General features: G+C 44.2%; 1 protein-coding gene across 1 annotated transcript in view; it reads left to right on the plus strand.

Annotated features, from left to right (window-relative positions):
• IQGAP1 (IQ motif containing GTPase activating protein 1) overlaps positions 1-12,061 on the plus strand; it is a 74,465-nt gene that overhangs the window by 19,924 nt on the left and 42,480 nt on the right. The window contains exons 2-3 of the mRNA XM_009884202.1: positions 9,210-9,366; positions 9,726-9,803. Coding sequence (XP_009882504.1) covers positions 9,210-9,366; positions 9,726-9,803 — 235 coding nt within the window. The remainder of the gene's footprint in view (positions 1-9,209; positions 9,367-9,725; positions 9,804-12,061) is intronic.

Genomic DNA, 12,061 nt, shown 5'->3' on the forward strand with positions numbered 1-12,061 from the left:
GAGCCACAAGGATGATCCGAGGGCTGGAGCACCTCTCCTATGAGGAGAGGCTGAGAGAGTTGGGGGTGTTCAGCCTGGAGAAGAGAAGGCTCTGGGGAGTTGTCAGAGCCCCTTCCAGTCCCTAAAGGGGCTCCCGGAAAGCTGGGGAGGGACTCTTGATCAGGGAGTGTAGCAAGAGGGTGAGAGGTGACAATTTAAATTGAGAGAGGTGAGATTTAGATTAGGGAATAGGAAGAAATATTTCCCTGTGTGGGTGTTGAGCCCCTGGCGCAGGTGTCCCAGAGAAGCTATGGCTGCCCCATCCCTGGAGGTGTTCAAGGCCTGGTTCGATGGGACTTGAAGCAACCTGGGCTGGTGGGAGGTGTCCCTGCCCAGGGCTGGGGTAGTGGGACTGGATGACCTTTAAGGTCCCTTCCAAGTCTAACCATTCTGCGTGTTAGTGTTATGTACTTTATCTTAGAGTTCTTAAAGGCTAGAAGGACTGAAGCATTGCTCTTCAGGCCAACACAGTGGATGCGACCACCAGGTGTAGGAGGACTGACTGATTAGACAGGTGCAATTACTACTATAATTTGAGGTGGCTTCAGTAAAATTGGAGAGTCCAACATTACCTATGCAGTCATGTGATGACATTTGATTGAAGAATTAATTCTGGGTTAAAAATTATCTTTTCTGTGCTGGTGAGAGGGAGGGAGCATAGTGGGAACCGCCAACGTAGCAAAAAAGAATTCAAGGTTTCTGTGGAAAGCTTATTGATGACATACTGTTCTAATGCCTAAAGGCCATAGAGGTTGCTGCCCATCAACCAGGTCTATGTGTCCCGTCCCCTCCCCCCGCCCACCCCAAGAGGCTTGAGAAGTACTTTCCTCTTGTTGATTTGGAAATTCTGCATTTGTTTCTGCCTTTTAAGGATGACAAGTGTTAATTTTAATATGAGTATGTGAGCTTGTAAATGTAAAAGGTACTGCTTTCTGAAAACACTGCTTTGTCCTCTGGCCTAGCAAATGGTTAAGCAATGCCGCACCAAGCGGGAGCGTTATTGTATGTAAATTGTCCTAGTTTTGTAGTTACATTAACACCCACTTAGTAACCTGTTGAAACAGGTATGAGTACATTGAGACAGCTTATGTTCTAATTATGGGCTATTAATCTTACTTTATGGAGATGCTTAAACCGAACTCACCGCCTCTGTGTCCTTCCGTGAGGCATTAACTGATTCAGTTGCATGTCCCTTCTACTTTCGTTTTAGGTCTTCCTAGGTTGAACAAAGTGGGTGGGGTTTTTTTATTGCCCCAGTAAGGTTCTTGGGAGGGTATTATGAACCCTATTGCAAGCATTTGTACTCTTCTAGGGTTTGAGTAGCTCTGTGTCCTCTCTGGAGTCTTTGGTTGTAATGGTCTAAGGCATGGAAGTGACATTACAGAGAGCTCTTGCCCTTCTTGGAAGGAATGGGGAAAAGGGTTGCTTGGGCAGGCAGGGAGGAGTTGAACTACATCTCAAGAGGTCCCTTTCAGCCTCAGAGATTCTATGCAGGTTAGGTTGAGCAGCACAGGAGATGCAGCCACGTGGGGCAGGGGAAGAGCACAATCTGAATGGTAGAGTTTGACTTGCTTTACAGTGTCTTTTGGATAACGATCCAGAATTTTTAAACTTACATCATGTTTTCTCTATCACTCTTTCAGTTGCTGTCTGCATTTTACTAGAACTTAAAGTTCAAGATCAACTAATTTGTTTGAGAGGAAAATAGCAAAACCCAGGAAAATAGTAGTGTGCAGAGTTTCTTTTTGTAGCTCATATACGGAAGTTGGCCAGGTATTCCCAGAAACCTTTTCTTCCTGGTAAACACTACTCCTTGTTGCTTTTCCAGGCACCTTGTCCTGGTTTGGTTTGCAAGCCCGCCTTTTCCTGGGCTCAGGCTGCACTCCACAGTATGGTGGTGTCTCATTTGGGAGTTACAGTGCTCTCCCAGTTTAACTGTCTGTGATCCACAATTTTTCATTTGTAGTAGAGGCTTCTTTGAGAACATTCTGTTCAAGGAGCTGTGGCAATCAGCTTGATTTTTAATCCCTTTAGAAGAATGTTTGCATTCCTATTTATAAAACTAACCTGAGGAAATATAACAGTCTTAAGTCACAAAACACTGTATTTATGTCACGTTAGAATGGAAAGTGTGGTACTAAGTCTCTTACTATAGGAGACTATTGAAAGGCTTGCAGGAAAGCTAATGCTTTCCGGGCTAAACTAGGCTCAAATAAGCAACTTCCTATATATACACTTTTTCCACTTCAAAACTGTTACTTACTGTTTAAGTGCACTGTACCTGAAGTACTAAATGTAAGGTCCATGAGACTTTCTGAGGTTATTAATACTGTTTTCACTTGGACTAGAGGGACTGAGCATCCTTTGTCTTGAGAGAGCTTCTCTAATACAGGATATTTTGATTTGTATCTTATTTGGAGCTCTTTTCACCTGTAGATCCCACCATCTATGACTTTTGTGTGTCCTGAGTTGATGCCTTCTGCGCTCCCATCCCTTTACTGCATAAAATTTGTAAGCTGTTCACATTGAGTCCTGAACGCTTGTCAAAACTTGTTGAACTGGTTTGCTTTCCGTAATTTGTACTTTGACTCAATTCCTTACTCCCTTAACATGTCCTTCGGGTTGTGTTTGTTTTCTGTACCTCACAGGCTTTGCTTAAACCGTCTTCCTGTTTTTTTCCTGAGTTAGATGGGAAGGAGCTCAAAGGCAAGATGGGAGAGAACACGGCTGTGCATCATCTGGTGTTTGGTGGCCAACTGATGACTTTCTCATATGTGAACAGAGGGTTCCACGGAAGGCCACAAAGATGATCTGGCTGCTGGAGAACCTGCCCTAGGAGGAAAAACTGGGGGGGAGTTAGGTCTTTTTACCTTGGAGAAGAGAAGGCTCGGGGGGACTCATCACAGGTTTCCAGTGCTTAGGGGTGGCTAGAAGAGGACAGAGGCTCTCCCCTCACAAGGAGCCACGTTGAGAGGATGAGGGGCAATGGGTGCAAGATGTACCAGGAAAGGTTTCATCTTGATACAAGAAAGAAATTTTTTGCAGTGAGAACAATCAACCACTGTAACAACCTCCCCAGGGATGTGGTAGAGTCACCATCACTGGAGGCTTTCAAGACACGACTAGACAGGGTGCTAGATAATATCACCTAGGCTCCCTTTCCCATGGGAGGCTGGACCAGATGATCTTTTAAGGTCCATTCCAACTTGGGGGCTGTTCTGTGGTTCTGTGAATAAACCAGGCAGTGAGACTAATTATCATTTCCAGTTAGTTGGGTGCTATCAAAGGGCACATAAATCAGTCCCCTGACTTCGCACAGCTTTTTAGGAAAGCGAGTAGAACCCACAAAGAGTGTGTGAGACTTTAGGCCTCGAAATGCAATTTTTATATACCTTTCCAAATACTGTTCTAGGTGCTTTTCCAGAATATGAAAGTATACTTCTTGATTTCTGCAGAGTATCCCCTCTTTTGGGGGGTGTGGGGAGTTTTTCTCCCTCTGCACTCGCCCACGTAGTGTTGCAGTGTCCCGTCTTCAGTAACGTTCCTTCAGTCGTGGTAGGGACCCGTCATTTTTGTGTAAAGTTTGTCTCAGCCGTTCCAACCAGCTACTCGCTTGGTGATAGGAAGTTTCTGCACACAGAGCCTTTGTAATCTGGACATTCAGAGCAGAGGCTACAATTGTCATGTTGTTCACTTTATTAAATAGAGTTTTGTGAGATGTTAATTAGGAAATGATTAGTTCTGAGGGGTGGGAAAGATGAGGAGTAAGAGAGATGGCTGGAGAATGAGAAGCCAGCAGAAGCTGGAGGAATCTGGTGTGTTGCCCGTTCCCTGAAGAAAACCACTCCCTGTTGTGGGAGGGCTGTCAGCAGGAGCATAAACCATTTCTGGCTGTTGATTTTTGTAAGCACTAGTTCCTGAGAAATGTGTAGTTTCCCTTTTCCCCCTCCACCAGGCTTTCCTGATGTCTCCACCTGTTTCTGTGGTTACTTGCTGTGGCAACCGCATTGAAAAGCTTCGTGGCACCTTCTTTTCAAAGGTGTCACCTCTGCTGCTTGGAGCTGTAGAGAAGCCAAGTGTGAGGACAAGGCTTCCCTGGGCAAAGGGGAAGTAGTAAAATTGAAGGGGAAGTAAAATTGAGTAGTTGTTTGCATTCAGATGGCAGAATCAGTAGAACTGTGATTTGGGGACCATAACAGTAGCTGATTGTAGGTACTTCATGATGAGCAGCTGAGGAATGTTAGTGAGTTTTTTCTTTTGAAATTACTTCACATTTTTCTATGTTATCTGGAGAGGGGTGCAGATACTGAAAACAATCTGAGTTGCCAAAGAAACAGCAGTGAATAAAGATGTTTGTAAAACCTCTATTGGATCATGAGCATTCTTTCAACAATGAGGCTGTAAGTGTAACTGTCCGCTGCAGAACCCACTAATAGGAAAACAGCGTCAGGGGCTAGATCTTTAAAAAAAAAAAAAAAAACCCAAAAAAAACCCCCAAAAAACCATCCTCAAACAGAAGTGCAAGAGGCATAAATTAAAAATTTGAAGACTTTTTGCTGCATTTGCTCTGCAGTCAGTTTTTAGATGCTCTTGAGTGTAGGCCTTGGAATCGCTATAGCTGATTTTAGCCTGTGTTAATAGAAAAGGCCATCTGAGCATCAGTGGCAGCTGAGCTAAACAGAATCACAGAATTTTCAGAGTTGGAAGGGACCTCTAGAGATCATCTAGTCCAACTCCCCTGCTGAAGCAGGATTGCCTAGAGCACGTTACTCAGGACTGCATCCAGGTGGGTTTTGAAAATCTCCAGATAAGGGGACTCCACACCCTCCCTGGGCAGCCTGTGCCAGTGCTCTGTCACCCTAACTATAAAGAAGTTTTTCTGTGTGTTGTACCTTTAAGCAAATACAGAATTAGAGCAAAGAATAAAGTACTAGTGTTATGCCAGTTTTGTTTTAAGAACACTAGCTTGTTAATTTAAAAAAGGTAGATGGCCACTTCATGTACTATGAGACCGCATTGTATACTAACATTTTAAGTAGAGAGAGATGGAGAAGTAATAGATCCAGACATGAGAACTTATGACAGAATCGTAGAAAGGTTTGGGTTGGAAGGGACCTTTAAAGGCCATCTAGTCCAATCCCCCCTTGCAATGAACAGGGACATCTTCAACTAGATCAGGTCGCTCACAGCCCCGTCCAACCTGGCCTGGAAGGTTTCCAGGGATGGGGCATCTCCCACCTCTTTGGGCAACCTGGGCCGGTGCCTCGCCACCCTCACAGGAAACAATTTCTTCCTGATATGTAGTCTAAGTCTGCCCTCTTCTAGTGTAAAACCATTACCCCTTGTACTATCACAACAGGACCTGCTAAAAAGTTTGTGCCCATCTTTCCTGGAGCCCCTTTAGGGACTGGAAGGGGCTCTGACGTCCCCAGAGCCTTTTCTTCTCCAGGCTGAACACCCCCCCCAACTCTCCCAGCCTGTCCTCCCAGCAGAGGGGCTCCAGCCCTCGCAGCATCTCCGGGGTCTCCTCTGGCCCCGCTCCAATAGGTCCATGTCCTTCTGATATTGGGACCCCCCCGAGCTGGAGGCAACACTGCAGGGGTGTCTCCCCAGACTAAAGTGCAGCAGAGGGGCAGAATCCCCTCCCTCGCCCTGCTGGCCATGCTGTTGGGGATGCAGCCTGGGATGCGGGTGGCTTTCTGGATCGAGACCACACTTTGCCAGCTCATCTTGAGCTCCTCATCAGTCAACAACCCCAAGTCCTTCTCGGCAGGGCTGCTCTCCATCCCTTCATCCCCCAGCCTGTATGGATACCGGGGGTTGCCCCGACCCAGATGCAGGACCCTGCACTTGGCCTGGTTGAACCTCATGAGGTTCATGTGGGCCCACTTCTTGAGCTTGTCCATGTCCCTCTGGATGGCGTCCCTCCCCTCCAGTGTGTCTACTGCACCACTCAGCTTGGTGTCACCTGTAAAGTTGTTGAGGGTGCACTTAATCCTACTCTGTCTGTCATTGATGAAGATATTGAGCAATCCTGGTCCCAGTATGGACCCTTGCGTGGATGCCACTTGTTACCGATCTCCATCTGGACAGTGAGCTGTTGACCACTACCCTCTAGATGTGACTATCCAGCCAATTCCTTATCCATCGAACAGTCCACCCATCAAATCCATTTCTCTCCAATTTAGAGAGAAGGATGTGGGGGACCATGTCAAAGGCTTTAACAGAAGTCCAGGTAGATGACATCCATAGCTCTTCCCTTGTGCACTGATATAGTCACTCCATCATAGAAGGCCACTAGGTTGGTTAGGCAGGACTTGACCTTGGTGAGACCATGCTGGCTGTCCCCTTAAGTTTGAGTAGTGAAGATGTACGCTTATCTAAAATACATGTTTTAGCAAGCATTCTGTTTATGCTACCAGGCATGAAGGTGGAGGAGCTGTGGTAGGGTAACAGACCAGCTCTGTTGTAGGTTACAGAAAGCAAACCTTAGAGATAGTTGAAACTGAATACAGGCAAGACAATTAAGAAGATTGTCTAAGACTGCATATCTGCACTAGTCAGTTATCTTTCCTATGACTGTTAAAATATTGCGGCCTGTGAGATTTTTCATTCACTAACAACCACCTGTATTCTACAATTAGAAGAGCAGTTTACTGCCTTCTCGGGAGAGATGGAAAACTGACTGGTAAACTTGAGTGCATCTCATCTCTGTCATGTACTGCTTCAATGTTCTGTGTTTGCAATCAAATAAACAGTGCAAAAATATCTCCAAAATGCAAATTAAATTTTAATTTAATTTTAATTTATAATATTTATTTTCTAAATTACTGTAAAGAAATCGTCACATACTGTTTTCTCGTTAAGGTTGGAAAGAACGGTCATTTATTCTGTTGTCTTCTCAGATATTGCAGGTTAAATAATTTTTAGCTCTTTCCATTGAGCAATGCATGCTGGGCTGAAAATTGGTGGTTCAGAAACTGATTCATGTGTAGTCCACATGCTCCTGCCTCAGGTTTGGAGTCATTCATCAGAAACAACGGAACGCGCTGATGTTGGTGACTGCAGTTTCGGTCTTCTGATTTCAGTCTGCTACCAAAGGACTGTCAGAGCATCAAACTGCTTCTCAGAGTTTATTTCAACAAACAATGCACTGCACTGTTCAGGCTTCTCACTGTGGAGTATTATCTTAGCTAATCAAAAACTTCATTCCTGTCTTATTTCTGCTCTTCAGTTTGGAAAAAAACGCAGACCGTAGTGACAAGGTTAGTCTCATCAGTGTCGTATACGGGAGAGTAGCAGTGCCTGACTTCACCATTCCCCTTTGTATACACCCCACAATAACATCGGGTCTTACAGCTTTAAACTTTGCATTCATTATGTCTGCTGTACTCGTTAGAGATTTTTCAGTGTCACAGTTGCCTTTTAGGATACAATCCCCAGTCTGTAGGTGAGCCATATCAATGACCTAGTATTTAACCATGTCTGAAGCCAAGGTTATTTGAACAGTCCTGTTCAGACTCAAGCTGTGACCACCCATCTGTTAATTGCAGTTTACAGTTATGCTAATACTGGTGTTATCCTCTAATTTTGTCAGCCTCAATTTTAATGTTTACTTCTCAGAAAACTGAAAGAGGGATGCGTAGCATGCGTCTAAGCCAAAATGTGTTAGAAACAGCACCATTCAGTGAATCCCCATGAAAACACTGCTTGGAGATGTTTGTTAGTTCTTAGTATACACGAGCTAATTTTCTTATGTATGTACAGTGCTTGATTTTAATCAGAATATTACGAGGCATGAAGCCTCTCGCACCTTGCAGATGTGAAATGTTTGCAGTTTTACTTGGTCAACAGAGCCACATAGTTTTCCCAGTTGTGTTTTACAGGACTGATTTCTGTGAAATTGTGTTAATTTACTACAGTTATTCATTTAGTCTGTTATCACTTGCATCCAGTACTGTGTTTTCCTGTTATTTTGCCTGGATTAACATGGAGCTAAATATTTTACAGTTGTGTCTGCATCTGAAACAGTATTTAGAACATTAACATGCTGTTCATTGGGTTCAAGCAAGATCCTCTACTTGCCTGTCTGTTAAGATTAGCCTCAGTTTTGTCGACTCATCCCCGTGAGCCAAATTATTAACCTTGCTTATGTTATGCTGGCAGCTCTGTTTTATAGTATGGGCTACTGCTATTCTGGGCCACTGTTGTCTTGCAAGCCACTTTTCTGTGATCTTTAATGATCCAAAGCTCATACCTCCTGTAAGAGCTGTAGAGTTTAGTTGCAAGTGTGGCATGATCTAAGGAAGATGCTTTAGAAAGTGTCCCATGGCCGTGCATCTCCCTTTTCCAGGGAACAGAACAGCCAGGGAGTACGTCCTCTTCAGAAGAAGCTGCTGAGCTGAGATCACAGTATGCAGCCTCTGGTAGCTCTGTGCAGAAGAAACATCGAGGTGCACCTCTGTTTTGGGGAACAGCGACGCTTTAAATTATTTGCTGTTGTAATCTTTGGTTTTGTCATGAGGATCTGTGACACCATTAAAAGAGATGGAAGGAAATAAGACAAGGGAACAGCAGTGGTTATGAGGAGAGGAATGCCTGTTCCAGTTCTTCTCCCTTTTTTTGGGAATGTATGGTAGGGCGGAAGAAAATATATAGGTCAGGAAGGGAGATTGGTGACAACATTGTAGGGTCTTTCTATGAGATCAGCTAAAAGAGCTTGAGTTAGTGGTACAAAGTCATGAAATAACTAGCGAATACTTAATGAGAGTAGAGTAAAGAAATACTTGAGATAAGCCTGTAGTCGAGAGGGAGGTTATAAGTTAGTTAAAAGGACAAATTGGCCACTATGTCTAGACCAGTACCTGCTAAATCATGGGCTGAAGGAGAAATAAGATGGTGAGATAGCATCTTAATTGCTTGTGAAACTCTGGCTACCGGACTCTGTACTTCTTGTTAATATTTTGTCTAAAGTGTTACTGACTAGCATTTTAATGACACAGATTGTGTGGTAGTGCTATGCTCACTCTCAACCCCTGATGCTAAGTAAACAGTGTGCTAGAGTATGACAGCAGCAGCAGCAGCATGAAACTTGTTTAGCATGGGGTGGGGTTGTGTTCACAAACTGGAAATACGCTGATGTGACCAACTTTTTGTTCTTGCGCTTACAGGTGGATGGAGGCCTGTCTGAATGAGGAGCTGCCTCCCACAACAGAGCTGGAAGAAGGGTTGAGAAATGGAGTCTACCTGGCTAAACTTGGAAACTTCTTCTCCCCTAAAGTGGTTTCTGTGAAGAAAATTTATGATAGGGAACAGACTAGATATAAGGTGAGAGCTGTTGACCATAGATACTGCTTTAGGTAGACATCTACAGGAGGATAATTGGCACATGGAGGTACTATGAGCAAATAGGCAGAAAGTTACTTTATATTGGTATTACCTGAGAAACTCCACCTTCACCCTCGAACATTGGTTAAGGGGGGCGTGGTGGACTCTTAGCTTTATATCTGAGCTTGTGCTTCTGTGAAAGAACTTGTCATAAACAGTCATATAGAAGACTTCTGACTTCTTTTTTGTAAGAGGACTGTTTTCACTGTCCGTCTTAATGAACCTCCCTGCTGTTTTTGGCAGCTGTGATATTTTGTTTCTTACTGCCTTCCCCCTTTTCCTGCCTATTTTTATTTCAGGCAACTGGTCTCCATTTCCGGCACACGGATAATGTGATCCAGTGGCTGAACGCCATGGCTGAGATTGGTCTCCCCAAGGTAACCTTTATGTTGTACATGCAGTTAAATAAATAATCTCAGAAAAGCTTTACACTCCATGGAAGCATTAGCCGTTGTGCAAGAATTGACTGACTTCATCTAGTTAATTCTTAATTTTCTAGATTTGCATCCCTATAGAAATTCTGTCCTAGAACTTGGTGAAAGATTTCATTCTGCTATGTATGTGTGTCGTGGTTTAACCTGAACGGGCAGCCAGAACCACACAGCGGCTCAGCCACCCACTGAGCTGGGATGTGAGAGAGAATCAGAAGAGCAAAAGCGAGAAAAAAATCATGGGCTGAGATACAGACAGTTTAACAGGCAGAGCAAAAGCCGCACGCGCAAGCAAAGCAGAACAAGGAATTCATTCCCCACTCCCCACGGCAGGCAGGTGCTCAGCCATCCTCAGGACAGTCGGGCTCCATCACGCTTAACTGTTACTTGGGAAGACAAATGCCATCATTCCGAATGTCCCCCCCTCCCTCCTTCTTCCCCCGGCTTTATATACCGAGCATGATGTCACATAGCACAGAACATCCCTTTGATGGGTTGGGGTCGGCTGTCCTGGCTGTGTCCCCTCCCTATTTTCTGTGCCCCCCCAGCCCTTGCTGGCAGGGGTGAGGAGCAGAAAAGACCTTGAGAGCTCAGCAACAACCAGACCAGCAGTGTGCTCTCACACTGTTCCTATCCCAAACCCAAAACACAGTGCTGCACCAGCTGCTAGCAAGAAAGTCAAATCCATACCAGCCGAAACCATGACAACGTGAAAATGATTAGGAGCAAAATAATTCCTCTTTCTGAACCATATCCTTAATATCGCCAGTCTTGCATAACATCTGCATTACATTGTTCTTGCCATGCATTCTTTTGAGTGATATCTGAGCTACAGCTTTATTGTCGAAGTTTTTTTAGAAATCTATGCTAAAAGAAGCAGTGCAACAGAAAGCACTATGTTCTTCATGTTTTCAGGTTTCCCTATGAAATTTTCAAATCAAGTTGAAATGTTCCTGGTGTAGCTTAATCAAATATAAATTACTGGCTTCGCTAGGGGAATGCCCAGATAAACTCCTCTGAGCTAATAAACACTGTTGCCTGAAAATACATAGAACTGTGGTAGCCTTGTGCTGATAGTCAAGTTGAATACTAGCAAATTTTTTCTAACATGGTTTGTTTGTTGGTTGTTTTTTTTTTTTTGTAAGCCATGTTATGCTTATTCTCACCAAAATCAGCATTGCGTAGTTTAATCTCATGTACGTTTTGTTTGCATACATGCTTGCAAATTGAACACTTTATTTTGGGCAATTTTTTTCAAATAACTTGTTGAGATTTACTAGTTGAGCCTTGCTGGGATTTATTATGATCTTGCAGGAACAAATTTGAGATTAGGAAATAATGAAATATACTGTTAAGGTTGTTTGGTGAAAATAAAGGAGGGAGGGAGCTGGAAAGAAGGTAAGTGTGAGGTATGAGGCAAGATTTTCAGATGTAAGCGAGTTTTGGGAGGAAATAAATGTGTGAGGAGATGTTAAAGACACTGAGCTGGGGTCCAGTATGTTGACAGAGAGATATTGGTGCTTTAAGTATTTTCCCATGCAGAAGATCAGGGAACTGATGCTGTGGAATTGCGAGGCCCCTTCAGTTGCTCTTGCCTTTACAGAAAGAGCAATGCTATTTTGTGCTTGTAGGCAACAGCAAGTAACCTTCCAGTAACGAGAAAGTAATGTACCTTGTCAGCACTTCTGAATGAACTGGCACTTCCAACCCCTTGTGTTAAATTTTGAGGATCTTTGCATTTGAGTCTGTCTGAAAGCTTTTGGGTCTAAGCTAACTGAAAATGTAGTGTGCAGAGCACCTCAGTGCTGGTCTCAGTTCCCCTTTGTCACTATCTCTTCTCTTCCTTTTCAACCCTATTTAGTCCAAACAAATTCCTCCTTTCTCTCTTCTGTTGTAAGTATTTTTGGCTTTCATCAAAGTCCTCGCTAATACCTCATGACCCAATGTCTTGGGTTGTCGGTGTTGTCAATGACAGAGAGAGTGGGATTACGTGCACCCTCAACAACTTTGCAGGTGACACCAAGCTGAGTGGTGCAGTAGACACACTGGAGGGGAGGGACGCCATCCAGAGGGACATGGACAAGCTCAAGAAGTGGGCCCACATGAACCTCATGAGGTTCAACCAGGCCAAGTGCAGGGTCCTGCATCTGGGTCGGGGCAACCCCCGGTATCCATACAGGCTGGGGGATGAAGGGATGGAGAGC

Source organism: Charadrius vociferus, unplaced genomic scaffold (genome assembly GCF_000708025.1).
Source record: "Charadrius vociferus isolate BGI_N301 unplaced genomic scaffold, ASM70802v2 scaffold750, whole genome shotgun sequence".
In the NCBI taxonomy this organism is placed as follows: Eukaryota; Metazoa; Chordata; class Aves; order Charadriiformes; family Charadriidae; genus Charadrius; species Charadrius vociferus.